Source organism: Myxocyprinus asiaticus, chromosome 16, assembly GCF_019703515.2.
Source record: "Myxocyprinus asiaticus isolate MX2 ecotype Aquarium Trade chromosome 16, UBuf_Myxa_2, whole genome shotgun sequence".
NCBI lineage: Eukaryota > Metazoa > Chordata > Actinopteri > Cypriniformes > Catostomidae > Myxocyprinus > Myxocyprinus asiaticus.
The window spans coordinates 13,220,433-13,233,683 of record NC_059359.1 but is presented as its reverse complement, the minus strand read 5'-3'; the positions used below and the strand labels follow the sequence as shown (position 1 = coordinate 13,233,683).

Here is a 13,251-nt window from a genome sequence, read left to right as displayed (position 1 = left end):
ACACCTGACACCTTGCTAAAGTTACCGATCCTTAGCACAACCATGAAAACAGCTTGTGACCTGGGCGCGTGGCGCAAAGCAAGCACAGCATGCATCCGCAGACGCGTGAGACAAGCGTGATGCATCCACGTCAATAACAGACAGACAAGGAGCATGAATGTCTGGGTCCCAACACAGACCAGAACTGAACTAGACCGGAAGTCAGGACCCAGACACCATACTCCAGACATGAAACACAACAGATAGAAGAGTGTGCAGTCTCTGTTTTATTCCCTGTCACACAAAGACAGACATGGGTGGGTAAAGTGACAGTCAACCCCCCCCCCCCCCCCCCAGGGTTAAACGAGTGCTAACATAGAACAGAAGATACAACAGAAAGGGAGGCAAGGGAGGGAAACCAGGGAGGGAACTTAAGGAAAGGGGTGTGGTCCAGTGGCCTGGGGGGATGCCTAAGGGCGGAGGCAGGGTCTGGAGGCCCGAGGGGTGGCCTCAGGGCAGAGGGTGGTTCAGGAGGCCTGGGCGGTGGCCTCAGGGCAGAAGGGACAGAGTCCTGGGCAACAGCTGCTGGACAGGTGTCAGAGTTCAGGGCGGCAGCCACTGGACGGGGTCAGGAGGGAACAGGACGGTGGCCGCAGGACAGGGTTAAAGAGGGAGCAGCTCAGGGGCTGGAACCGTGGAAGTCTTAGGGGGTGGAGGCATGGAAGGCTCAGGGGGTGAAGCTGCAGAAGGCTCAGGGGGCGAAGCCGCAGAAGGCGCAAGGGTTGAAGCTGTGGAAGGCTCAGGGGGCAAGGCCACAGAAGGCTCAGGGGGCAAAGCCGTGGAAGGCTCAGGAGCGAAGCTGTGGAAGGCTCAGACACTGGCAGAGGCAGGGGGCAGCCTCCATGGCTGTGAGCACCGGCAGTGACAAGGTAACAGTCTCCTTGGTCGTGAGCACTGGCAGTGGCGGGGGAGCAGTCTCAGTGGCTGTGAGCTCAGACTGTGATGGGGGAATGACCTTCACGGTCGAGGGCACTGGCAATGACGGGGGAACAGTCTCAGAGGCTGTAAGCTCAGACAGTGATGGGGGAACAACCTCCGTGGTCATGGGCACTGGCAGTGACGGGACCAACCTTCGTGGCTGAAAGTACAGGCAGTGATGGGGGAACGACCTGGGATGGACGAGGCTTCAGATGCTGGCTCTGGTATGGATGAGGCTTCAGACACTGGCTCTGGGACGGACGAGGCTTCAGGAACAGGCTCGTTGACCGTGGCAGGTGTGGGTGCTGGCTCGTTGGCCATGGCAGGCATGAGCGCTTGAGGGGCAGGTGCTCTTCTCTTCCTCCTCCTCTTCCGGGCAGTGAGCGGCACTGCTGCTGACACAGCCTCCACCTCCTGGCGGTCTGTAGCAGTGGGCACAGGTGAGGCGGATGCCTCCAAGGGAGCAGGAGCATACAGAATGGGACCCCCTGAGACCATTATGCCTACAAAAGGATGACCGAAGACAGCCCTGATGCCTTACATAAACAGCGCCACACTCCTGAGGCAAAGAGTCAAGGTACTGCAGTGATTTGACCCAACATCTTGCACGCCTGGTCAGAAAAAGGGAGATGTAAGTGACCCTTTGATGTTCGGCCATGACCAGAAAAGATGGCTCCTTAAAAAGCAGGTCAAACCAGGCCAAAAAGACTTTGCAGGTGTCTGGATCCCCATCAAAAAATTCTGGGGCTGTTGGACCCTGTGCCCAGTCTGCACAAACAGTTAAAATGGAGGTTGAGGAGTGGCGTGATTCCATCTCTGTGAGAGGGGTGCACTCATGCCGTAGCCTGTAAAGCTGCTTAATAGCGCAGTGCACTGCGCGACCAGTTGAAGGGAAAAAGAAATTCTCAGCTGGGTCCAATATGGCCAGTTTGTAATGTCATGTATTTTGCAGAGATGAAGACACAAACGCAGAGATAAAAAAATAAATAATAATACTTTATTACCCAAACAAACTCCCACGAGGGGGAAAACATAAACTACCCCGAAGGGGACAAAAGGATAATTCAGGCTGGGGCAGAAGGGAACAAGGAATCAGGACCGACTGGACCGAGACCTGGAACAGGGATCAGGAACAACAGGAGCACTAGGAAAAATATACAGGACTAACAGGAGAAAAAGACGAACTGGCACTGGACAGCACATACGAGGAGACTAAAATAGGGAGAGAAATCAAGCGGGTTAATAAAGGGCAGGTGTGTTACTAATGAAACAATAATGAGCAAACGAGGCAGGGTGTGACGTAAGCCAGACAAGCACGCGGCGATACAGAAACAATAACAAAGCCGCGTGTTCTCACAAGAAGAAAACATCCGATTGGCATGAGCGCACATCACCAAAACAATGAGGCAACAAGATGAGAGAAGACACTTATGTGAGAGTATGGCTACACACACCTTACCGAAGTGACCGAACCTCAGCACAAACATGAAGAACAGCTCGCGACCCGGGGCGCAAAGCGAGCGTAACATGAGGCAGCAGACGCGAGAGACAGAAAAAAAGTATTATTATAAATTATTGACGCGAGTGCATGCAGCCAAGATGACAAAAGCACGATGCACCCACGTCAATAACAGACAAAAATGGAGCATGAATGTCCGGTTCCCAGACACTATACTCCAGACATGAAACACAACAGACAGAAGAGTGCACAGCATGGAATAAAACAGAGACCGCGCCCTCACACAAAGACAGACATGGGCGGATAATGCCACGGTCCTGTCAGACCAAAACCCAGACTGACAAAGAGACAGGACCGTAACAACTTAAAGTGCTCTGTAATTCTCATAATTCTGAAGTTTTTGATTGGAATCTTGAAATCTTTGAAACCTTTAGAGGCTATTCACTTCAAACAAGTTTTTGCATTGGTCTGTGCTGTTTTTAATTGTTTTTCTATGTAAACATTCACTGATGTCTTTGACCTTTGATCCACGTCTTACTGTTTTTCAGCATCTCACATGGGTGTGGCACATATTTAAGAAGGCGTTTCAATTTAAAAGAACTTCAACTTTTTAAAAACATCTCAAGACACCTGCATACTGTTTCATTTGTTGTGCTGTGTCTAGATTTTTTTAACGCATGAACACGTTCGGTCTGAACGGCCCTTTAGTATGGAGTCCCTTAGAGGACAGGGAGATCATTTATTTCCTGAAATAGTTTTGCATTCCATCACAATATTTTTTGCATTCTCAAAAAACAAAACAAAAAAAAAACTATTTTTAGCAGTTTTGCATTCCTTTGCCATTTTTTTTTTTCCATTCCATTGCAATGGCTTTACCATCCCTTATGAAAATTAACCATGGATTTACTAGTAACCAAAGTTGAACTATGGTATTTATAGTAAAACCACAGTAACCACAAAATGTACAATGGTTTTACTACCGGAACTATAGTTTAACTGGTATTGGTAGTAAAACCATAACCACTAAATTTACCATGGATTATCACTATGGTTAAATTTTGGTAAATGTAAATGAAAACTGAGTTTAAAAATGGTTATAGCAGTCATGGTTACTGCAGTTTTACTATAGTAAAACCATGGTTACTGTAGTAAAACAATGGTAAATTATGTGGTTATGGTTTTACTGTAAATACCGTAGTTGCAATTAAAAACATTTCACCCAAAATGAAGATTCTGCCATTTTTAGCCACCCTCGTAATGTTCCAAACTCATATAACTTTCATTAAAAACGGAGAAAAAACGTAAAATAAATGGTGACAGCACCTAAAAAACAGTCTACTTTTCTTTACATTCAAATACATTTTAACCTAAAATCTTGATGTTGATGAAAAATAGTCCATGGACTGTTATGCGTCAACTACCCTTCTACAGCAGCTTCACAGAATTGATAACATGGACAGCAAGGAAATTATTTTCATTTTCTTTACCTTTTCTTACCTTTCGCAACACTTTACCCCAACCATCAGCTTTCCTTTTATCCTAAAGTCAAAATTCCCTTACTCTTGTGAATGTCTCTGCTCTCTCTCTCTCTCTCTCTCTCTCTCTCTCTCTCTCTCTCTCTCTCTCTCTCTCTCTCGCACTCTCTCTCTATATATAAATATCTCTTCCCCACCACAGCATAAAAAAAGTCAAGCTCCGAAATGGAGTAACAGTTGTATTGTCATCTAAAGCTTTTCTGTTCCCTTTTACCTGATTTATTTTCCTGTTTTCTCTGAATGACAGAGGAAGCCAGGATAACAGAGTGAGAATCAGCACAGAGGGACTATGCTGAGTGAAGAGAGAGAGCGGGAACAAGAGAGAGAGAAAGTTTATAAGGCACGGTTTTGGAGGAAATGTAAGAATGAAGCGAGGGAATCTGTGGTGACCAGCTGCAAGAGAGGAGATAGCAGAGAGAGGCTTTTAATTCCCAATCCCTACAGAGTCTTTGAAAATTACCAATCTTCTTATCACAGACGCAGGGCTGCTTATGCAAATTGTTGTGGAGTGGAACGTTTAAACGGAAAATTACTCGACAGCAGTTTTACCCCCCCCACACACGCACTTCATATAGAAAGCCTGTTTCCAGTCGCAGATAAGAAGATGAATTGCTCTTCATGCTTTGAAGCACGTCAGGTTTTAAAGACTCCAGCCTAGCTGTGGCCTAGGACTCCTGCTCTTTGTGGCTTTGTCAAAAAACGAAGGGGAGTTGGAGAGGGGGACCATTTAAAAACATAATAGCTGCCTGCAGAGTCAGAAAATTTGTATTTTGAAATGCACTCAGCAAGCAAATTCTGTTCACTGTTTTTCAGTGGTTTTTTTTTATTTTTTATTTTTTATTATTACTCGTTCACTTGTTGGTTGAATTGTTAAATTAGTTCTGAATTGGATCTTAATTTAGCAAAATGACAAAGCAATATATTATATGCAGAAGGTACCAGTGGCACCATCAGGAATAAGCTGTCTTAGGCTTTGAACATTCAAATGACACTTCCGGCAATTTTCCAAAATTCTTTTGAATACAGAACAGTGCTCCCTCCCACAACAGAGTCTTATCAGAGTCAGAGAACATAAGAGGAGCCAGATGAGTTTTACGAACGCCATTCAACCAATACTCGAGCACGGCAGAGAATGCAGCTCCCTCATGCTTGTCCAACAGCTCTTGACTCTGGGCCAAAATTCAATTCTGTCTTTGAGAAATCATTTTCAAAGCATGTCTCTGTATTGAGGAGAGCGCCTATAGAGGTCAATTGATGGCAGCGCCTTCATATTGTGCTATTGCTTCAGTGGCAGGAATCTGTTTTTGAAAATTATGGTGTAATCTTGTTCTTTTATTCCATGAAGCTCCTTTTGTGCCCAAAAGACTGTTCATACTGGATAATAATTGATGATTTATTGATTTATAACAGTGCAGGCAGTCCAAGAAGACTTTTGATGTATTGATTTTTTGCACAAATCTGTTTGACATTACCCACAATTCTGGGTTTTGTTATTAATCTATTAAGTCTATGTTGCTGGACATTTTTACAGTTCCTGTGGCCATCCTCATGCATTGTTGGGCAGTAACTAACTAAGGCTACATCCACATTAATCCAGATACATTTGAAAATGGCTTTTTCATTTTCAAAACACTCTCCATCCACACTGCCGTTTTTCAAGCGTTACCCAAAAGTTGCTCTTCCTCACTGAAACATATGAAAACTCTTAAATCCCCTTACTGCACATGCAAAATTATTATTTTTTAAATATTAAAAAAAATCAGCATTTCATGTACGGTCTGAAATGCAGTTGTCCTCCTGTTCTGTCGCCAGACAGCAATTCCGAGTAAAATTCCCATCACCTTTGAACAACACAATCAAAGTAAGGCGCAACAATGGCCCTTCATCATAGGCCGCCATCTTGATTGTTTTGGGTTGAATGGATCACATGACTGTGTCACATGACAACAAATCTGTCATTGCTTTCAGATCTCTGTCAAAAACACTGTCTCAGTGTGGATGGAAGGCCAGAACGTAGAGAAAAAGATGCGATTTTAAATGAAAACAAATTAGTGTAGATGTGGCCTAAAAGTACTAAAATAGTAGTGACACAATTAACTAAATGTTTCAGTAGTGTGACAGTAATTAGCGGTTTTCTTTATATTGTAGCTTTAACAGTAACAAGTAAACATGTTGTTTGTTGTAGTATTCGACATGCCTTCTTACAATGATCTTAGCAGCACTGGACAGATTCATTTTTGCAAATCAGTTTTTTTGAATGGTTCATTTCAATAAACCGGTTATTGATTCATTTGAGTTATCACTCAAAAGTATTCCCAGAAGTTCCTGTGGGGCATCATCTTTTAAAATAAATAAATACATATACAGTTAAAATACAATTAACTAAATATGAACAAAATAAATATTTACTAAAAATGGGTTTGTTTCAATTATAATAATTAAGGTATTTTAAAACTTAAATTGATGCTGACACCCTAATTGATATCCCCACTGTTTTGTGCCAGATAAATAGTGTTCTTATTTCATAATAAAATGATTTAATCTATTTTATTTATTATTAAAAAAGATATAGTGTCCCCATATGGCTTAAATGCAGTCAGCTTCTTTTATTAGTAATGTGTAGTCAGTGTTGAGTAGATTACTTCTAAAAATGTAATCTAGAACTTATTACAAAAATAAAATTGTAATTAAAACCAAAATCTTTATGTAATATAATCTGAATACTTTTTGATTACTTATTGCATGTTTGGATAAATCTTTATCTGGGTGCATTAAGTACCAATTTACACTCCTTTCATTAAACATCACCCTTTGGCAATTCTTTGAAAGTGTAGACTAATGCAGGTAATGTAACCAATATGTAATCATGTAATCCATAAAAAGTTACTGCAGTCTTACTAAGCACATTTAAAAATGTAATGTAATCTTATAATAAGTGCTTGTTTTTTGTAATCTGATTATGTAATCCATTTTACATGCAACACCGTGTATTGTGTAGCTGACTACTTTGTAAATGCGTGATTTCAGTTTAACTTGGTTGTAGTTTGGCTAGCTAAAGTTTCAATGTTGCCTCCAAAATGCTGCATGTGAGTTAAGCACAGTGAAACAGTGATATCTCAAACTTTTTTTTTTTTTTTCTTTATTCTGTTTTCTACAGAGGCAGCTAAGGAAGAGGAAGTGTTATCTTCTTATTGCTGGAGTGCTACTTCTGACTTTGCTTATCATCATTATTGCAGTCTCAGCCAGAAAATAAGAGCAACTACACAGGTGAGCTATTGTGCCCAGTCTGTAATATAAACAACTCTCAAAATAAGGTGAGAAAAGTACTAAAAACACAATTAATCAAAGAAACAATTCTTGATACATTTATCGCCAAAACACACTGCAGAACTCTCTAAACGATTCATTTGGACCATTTAGAAAGCAGGTCGCTGTGACCGACTTAAGAAAGCTGATTTGCTGCCTCTCTGCCCAGTCAGTAAATTATTTCACAGGCAGATTTTTTACATAATGGTCCTTCTTTAAAGGTGCAGTATGTAAGATTCAGAAACTCTTGTTATTAATGACACCTGTGGCCATTAAGTGAACTGCAGCCAGCTACCTGTTGCTCATGATCGCGCACACACTCCATAGAGACACGAGCGAGCATCGACCAAAACAATGACGTAATGTACAAAGAGGCTGAATATGATTCACCGACATCATGCTGACAGATGAGGTGGCATAATTAAAATTACACTGTTACGATTGTTTTATTACAAACTTTGAGACTGTATATTATATTTGACTCTCCACTGCTGGAACAGGGCTAAAACAAAGTGTGGATATAGGTCTGACTATGCGAGACTATTGTTTGAAGTAATCACTTTTCTTTGCATGATACATTGACTGCATTTATACGATAGCCTATGTTGGCGTTAGCTAGCTAGCCAGCTTTATCAATAACTGTAAATTTGGTGGATGATGACAATAGCTGTTTATAAAGTAGACTGTACATTATAAATATGTTGACACAATTCAGTATTGATGTGATTCCATCACAACTGTCATTTTGATATATCGATGCGCTATTGTTTTATAATAATAGAATGTATATATTTTCTCTATAACCAAGTTCCGTTACACTAATGAATGGAGCTTTTTGCATTATCTTGAACATTGTCTAGCATTCATTTAATGTTTTATTGTAGTTTACCTTGCTGAGTAATTACAGATTAACATTGACATTAACCTGACATTTAGTGTAAAGAGAAGATTGTTGAAATTATTTGAAAGTTACGAAGCAAGGTAGCTTGCAATTCGTCAGTGTTAGCAGGCAAGATCAAGTTAGCTAAAATTACACAGATCAATCCTTGTGGCACTATATTTCACATGCTTTGCAGTTATGTAAGCGTACCTGTCCAATAAGAAGAATGTCAATTCAGGGGGAAGAGAGCTACTGTCTGAGGCAAGGCTCTCGGGAGCACGCATAAACGTCACATCCTTTGGATTTTCCCGGCAAAAGCGACCCGCTCCCTTCGCATGAAAATCAGTCTACAGGCTTTAATAGGCAACCTAGGAAGTCCGGGAAGGGCACATTTTTTAAGTTGCGTTACAAACCGTTCACACATTGGCAAAAAAAAAAGGTGAATATTACATGAAAAATGTTACATATTGCACCTTTAAGTGATAGTTCACCCAAAAATTATGTCATTAATTATTCACAATCATGTAGTTCCAAACCCATAAGACTTTATTTCTTCTGTGGAACACAAAAGGACATGTTAGACAGTATGTTAGTCTCGGTCACCATTCATCTTTTTTCCATACAATTACAGTGAATGGTGACTGTGGCTGTCATTTTGCTTAACACCTCCTTTTGTGTTCCACAGAAAAGGTTTGGAACAACAGGATGAGAGCAAATGATGAAAGAATATTCTTTTTTGCGTGAACTACCTTTTAAGGAATCTGGTTTTAGACAGGCTTCCAGGGCCTATCGTCATGTCTAATGATCTAGAACAAACTCAAGTGAGTTTTAAACATAGCCAAGCATATATGTCATGACTACAATGTGTATTTCTTGCTAGAAATTGGTCGTAAGTTTAAAAAATAAAATATTTATTATAGGTATTATTATTATTTTACCCAGCTGATGAACTGCATCCACACACAAATGTGAGATGCCATAAGCAGTAAAGGACAAACCTTTGCTGCCTTCAAAAAATGACCAGATTAAGGCATCAGAATGCATATAAGGCATAGTAGACAGGATATTATGCAAATATTGATGTTTTTCTTGATGCCTTCCTACCTCTGTATACCACCTGAGAAGATTGCATTTTTCAGGTTTTGGACACAAAGCTACACCTTGTTTAAAACTTTTGGAAACAATCATTTATTTTTTAAAAAAAGGTGTCAAAAACGATCTTGCTTACCTAATTGCTTCTTGACATTTACGTTACCTGCACCAGTGTATCAGGATGCTATTTTTCACTGCAAATGCCAATGCATTGAAAGCACTTCAGACTAATATTTCACCCATGGGCAGTCGCTCTGAGGGGAGTGGGATTTTATCAGTTAGATGGATTACCTCCTCATTCATCTCTGAAAGGCCAACTGACAATTACACTCTTCTGTTATTCATTTATCCTCACAATCTACTTTTATTCGTTCATTGACTCATTCATAAGTTCATTGGGATTTCTCATTCATCCATCTGTGGGGAGGAAGAGCGTTGGAAACTGAGTGAGGATTGACTCCATTTCCATAAGATGTTTATCCATGTGTTCGATCTCTTGCGGCTTCCCTTGGGGAGATGGTGCTGAGTGACAGTCTGGACTCCCTCTCGTATCGATCTGTACTCTTCCTTCACTCACGCTTTTCCTTTCGCAACACGCACACACTCTTTTTAAGAGCTGTGTGTCAAACTGAAGGCAGATAGCATCTTAAATTAAGTAGCTCTTAACTCACATTTGTGAAATAGAGTGAAACAGGGAGCATAAGTTGTTTGAACTTTGCTGCTAAGATCTCATCTTTTACCAAGCGCTTTAGCAAATAGGGAACAGTTGAGAGATTTTGTCACTTAAAAAATCACTCAACTTAAGCACGCTCTGCCGTAGTCCTTGTTTAGATATTGAGAACTCTTATGTGATTGATAACACATTTAATTATTCTATTGCTTTTGTTGTGTTTTTCTTATGAATACTTTTACTAATTTACAATTTAAAGGGGTCATAGTGTGAGAAATAATGCGATTAACTAATCAGCCAATAGTTTGGCAGCAGTGCAGTGCACAAAATCATTCAGATACGGGTCAGGAGCTTCAATTAATGTTCACATCAATCATCAGAATGGGGAAAAAATGTGATCTCAGTTGATTTGGACTATGGCTTGATTGTTGGTGCCAGATGGGCTGATTTGAGTATTTCTGTATCTGCTGGTCTCCTGGACTGGATTTTTACGCACAACAGTCTCTAGAATTTATTCCGAATGGTGCCAAAAACAAAAACATCCAGTTCTGTGGACAGAAATGCCTTGTTGATGAGCGAGGTCAGCAGAGAATTGTCAGACTGGTTCGAACTGACAAAGTCTACTGTAACTCAGATAACTGCTCTGTACAATTGTGGTGAGAAGAACAGCTTCTCAGAAAGCTATTCTGAGATGTGGATTGGTGCTGTTTTGGTGGCACGAGGGGGACCTGCACAATACTAGGCAGGTGGTTTTAATGTTGTGGCTGATACAGAGTTGTATATCTGTATATCAAAGTAACATGGTAGTACCATGGTATACTTTAATGGTATATGGTATACTAGCACCATGTAAATACAGAATGGTGCATGAATATGGTATATCAAAGTACCACGGTATTACCATCTGATACCATCAGATAATGAGTGTTATTGCCCAGATATGCTCACACACACAAGGCATTTGGCCTCTGAAGAGAAGCTTCCAGTACATAAGTAAATGCAACAGATAGACACAGAATGACAGGATAAAATACATTGTGTATGTACACTGGTAGCCAAAAGTTTGGAATAATGTACAGATTTTGCTCTTATGGAAAGAAATTGGTACTTTTATTCACCAAAGTGGCATTCAACTGATCAAAATGTATAGTCAAGACATTAATAACTTGAAAAATTAATATTACAATTTGAAAAAAAAGAGTTCTCATCAAAAAATCATCCATGTGCAGTAATGACAGCTTTGCAGATCCTTGTCATTCTAGCTGTCAGTTTGTCCAGATACTCAGTTGACATTTCACCCCACGCTTCCTGTAGCACTTGCCATAGATGTAGCTGTCTTGTCGGGCACTTCTCACACACCGTACAGTCTAGCTGATCCAACAAATGCTCAATGGGGTTAAGATCCATAACACTCTTTTCCAATTATCTGTTGTCCAATGTTTGTGTTTCTTTGCCGACTCGAACCTTTTCTTTTTCTTTTTTTGTTTCAAAAGTGTCTTTTTCTTTGCAATTCTTCCCATAAGGCCTGCAACCCTGAGTCTACTCTTTACTGTTGTACATGAAACTGGTGTTGAGCGGGTAAAATTCAATGAAGCTGTGAGACTCTGATGTACTTATCCTCTTGTTTAGTTGTATATCTGGCCTTCCACATCTCTTTCTGTCCTTGTTAGAGCCAGTTGCCCTTTGTCTTTGAAGACTGTAGGTACACCTTTGTATGAAATCTTCAGTTTTTTTTTTTTTTTTGGCAATTTCAAGCATTGTATAGCCTTCATTCCTGAAAACAATGATTGACTGTTGAGTATCATGAGAAAGCTGTTTATTTTTTTTGCCATTTTTGACCTAATATTGACCTTAAGACATGCCAGTCTATTGCATACTGTGGCAACTCAAAAACAAACACAAAGACAATGTTAAGCTTCATTTAACAAACCAAACAGCTTTCAGCTGTGTTTGATATAATGGCAAGTGATTTTCTAGTACCAAATTAGCAATTTAGCATGATTACTCAAGGATAAGGTGTTGGAGTGATGGCTGCTGGAAATGGGGCCTGTCTAGATTTGATGAAAAATTACTTTTTTCAAATAGTGAGGGTGCTGTTTTTTTTACATCAGTTATGTCCTGACTATACTTTGTGATCACTGAATGCCACTTTGGTGAATTAAAGTACCAATTCCCTTCCGAAACAGAAAAATCTGTACATTATTCCAAACTTTTGGCCGCCAGTGTACATAGAGTTGTTATATACAGGAATGTGCAAAGGAAATTATGTTAAAATGTGTATAGGGTTGTAGAAGTGGTAGTATAGATATGAAAAATAATATTTTAAAATAGTGATTTTGCATATTTAACACATGGGTTTTTATAGGTAGCATGTATAAATATGAATTTACATGTTTTTTGACATGCACATACATTTTACAGTATATTGCATCATACTGCATACTTGTATACTCTATTGCACTATACTGTACAATGCTGTACCATGGCTTTGATGAACATCGTGTGACTATGATTTTTAGAAGCTTTGTCTGACTGTATGCTCCTTGCATCTGGTTAAAAACAATGAAGTAGCTAAAATGTAGCCAGCTACTTTTGGCGTGTTGCTTGTTGTGTAACTTGCTACTTTCTCTGAAGTGTAGCTTTCAACTTAGCTTAACTTATATTTCTGTTAAGTAGATGGTAGCTTAGCTAGCTAAATTTTTCGAGTAGTTTACCCAACACTGATTAGCGCATGTGTTCCAACACATTGAGCTGTGATGCTCATGCAGGTAACTTAAGTCCAAGTTCAACTCATTTCCCAAAGTCTGTTCAACTTTTATTGCCAACATATGTGTTCACATGTCACATACTGTGTCATTTTCTTTTTTTTCTTTTTTTTTTTCCTGAAAGGCATTTATACTGTATATTCCTACCAGTGTTATTGCCACCGTGGAAATTCTGGAAATAAAATTATGTAAATAATGTTTTATTTTTTATTTTTGGGAATATATAGTATGCCCTACTCCTTGTCTTGCTAAAGTCAATTTCATAGTTATATTTAATGTATCTGAATTAATTAATATTTTCACAATTTTTGCATAATTTGAGAAAATAATTTGGCTTGTTTGGAAATGCCACTCAATAAAAAATATGTATAAGTGATATTTACCTCTAATTTTCTTTGTTTTATTCAAACATCACTTGTCTCACATTCCATCTCAAGTATTCTCTTCACTGTATACTGTGTCAAGAAAAAGTATGTGAACCCTTTGAAATTATGTGCATTTATGTATTCACAAATCTGGTTTTGATTATGCTACTTACAAGAAGCCTCTGCTGACGTGGAACATACCTAGCAAAAAAGAGATCTCAA

The 13,251-nt window shown here is 39.6% G+C and overlaps 1 protein-coding gene across 2 annotated transcripts in view; it reads left to right on the top strand.

The window, feature by feature from the left end:
- tsnare1 (T-SNARE Domain Containing 1) overlaps nt 1-13,251 on the top strand; it is a 263,550-nt gene that overhangs the window by 213,145 nt on the left and 37,154 nt on the right. For both annotated transcript variants that reach the window (XR_007899452.1, XM_051720402.1), the window contains one exon: nt 7,109-7,218. Coding sequence is in view for 1 of the 2 variants with exons in the window: in XM_051720402.1 (XP_051576362.1) it covers nt 7,109-7,204 (96 nt within the window). In the remaining variant the exon portion in view is untranslated. The remainder of the gene's footprint in view (nt 1-7,108; nt 7,219-13,251) is intronic.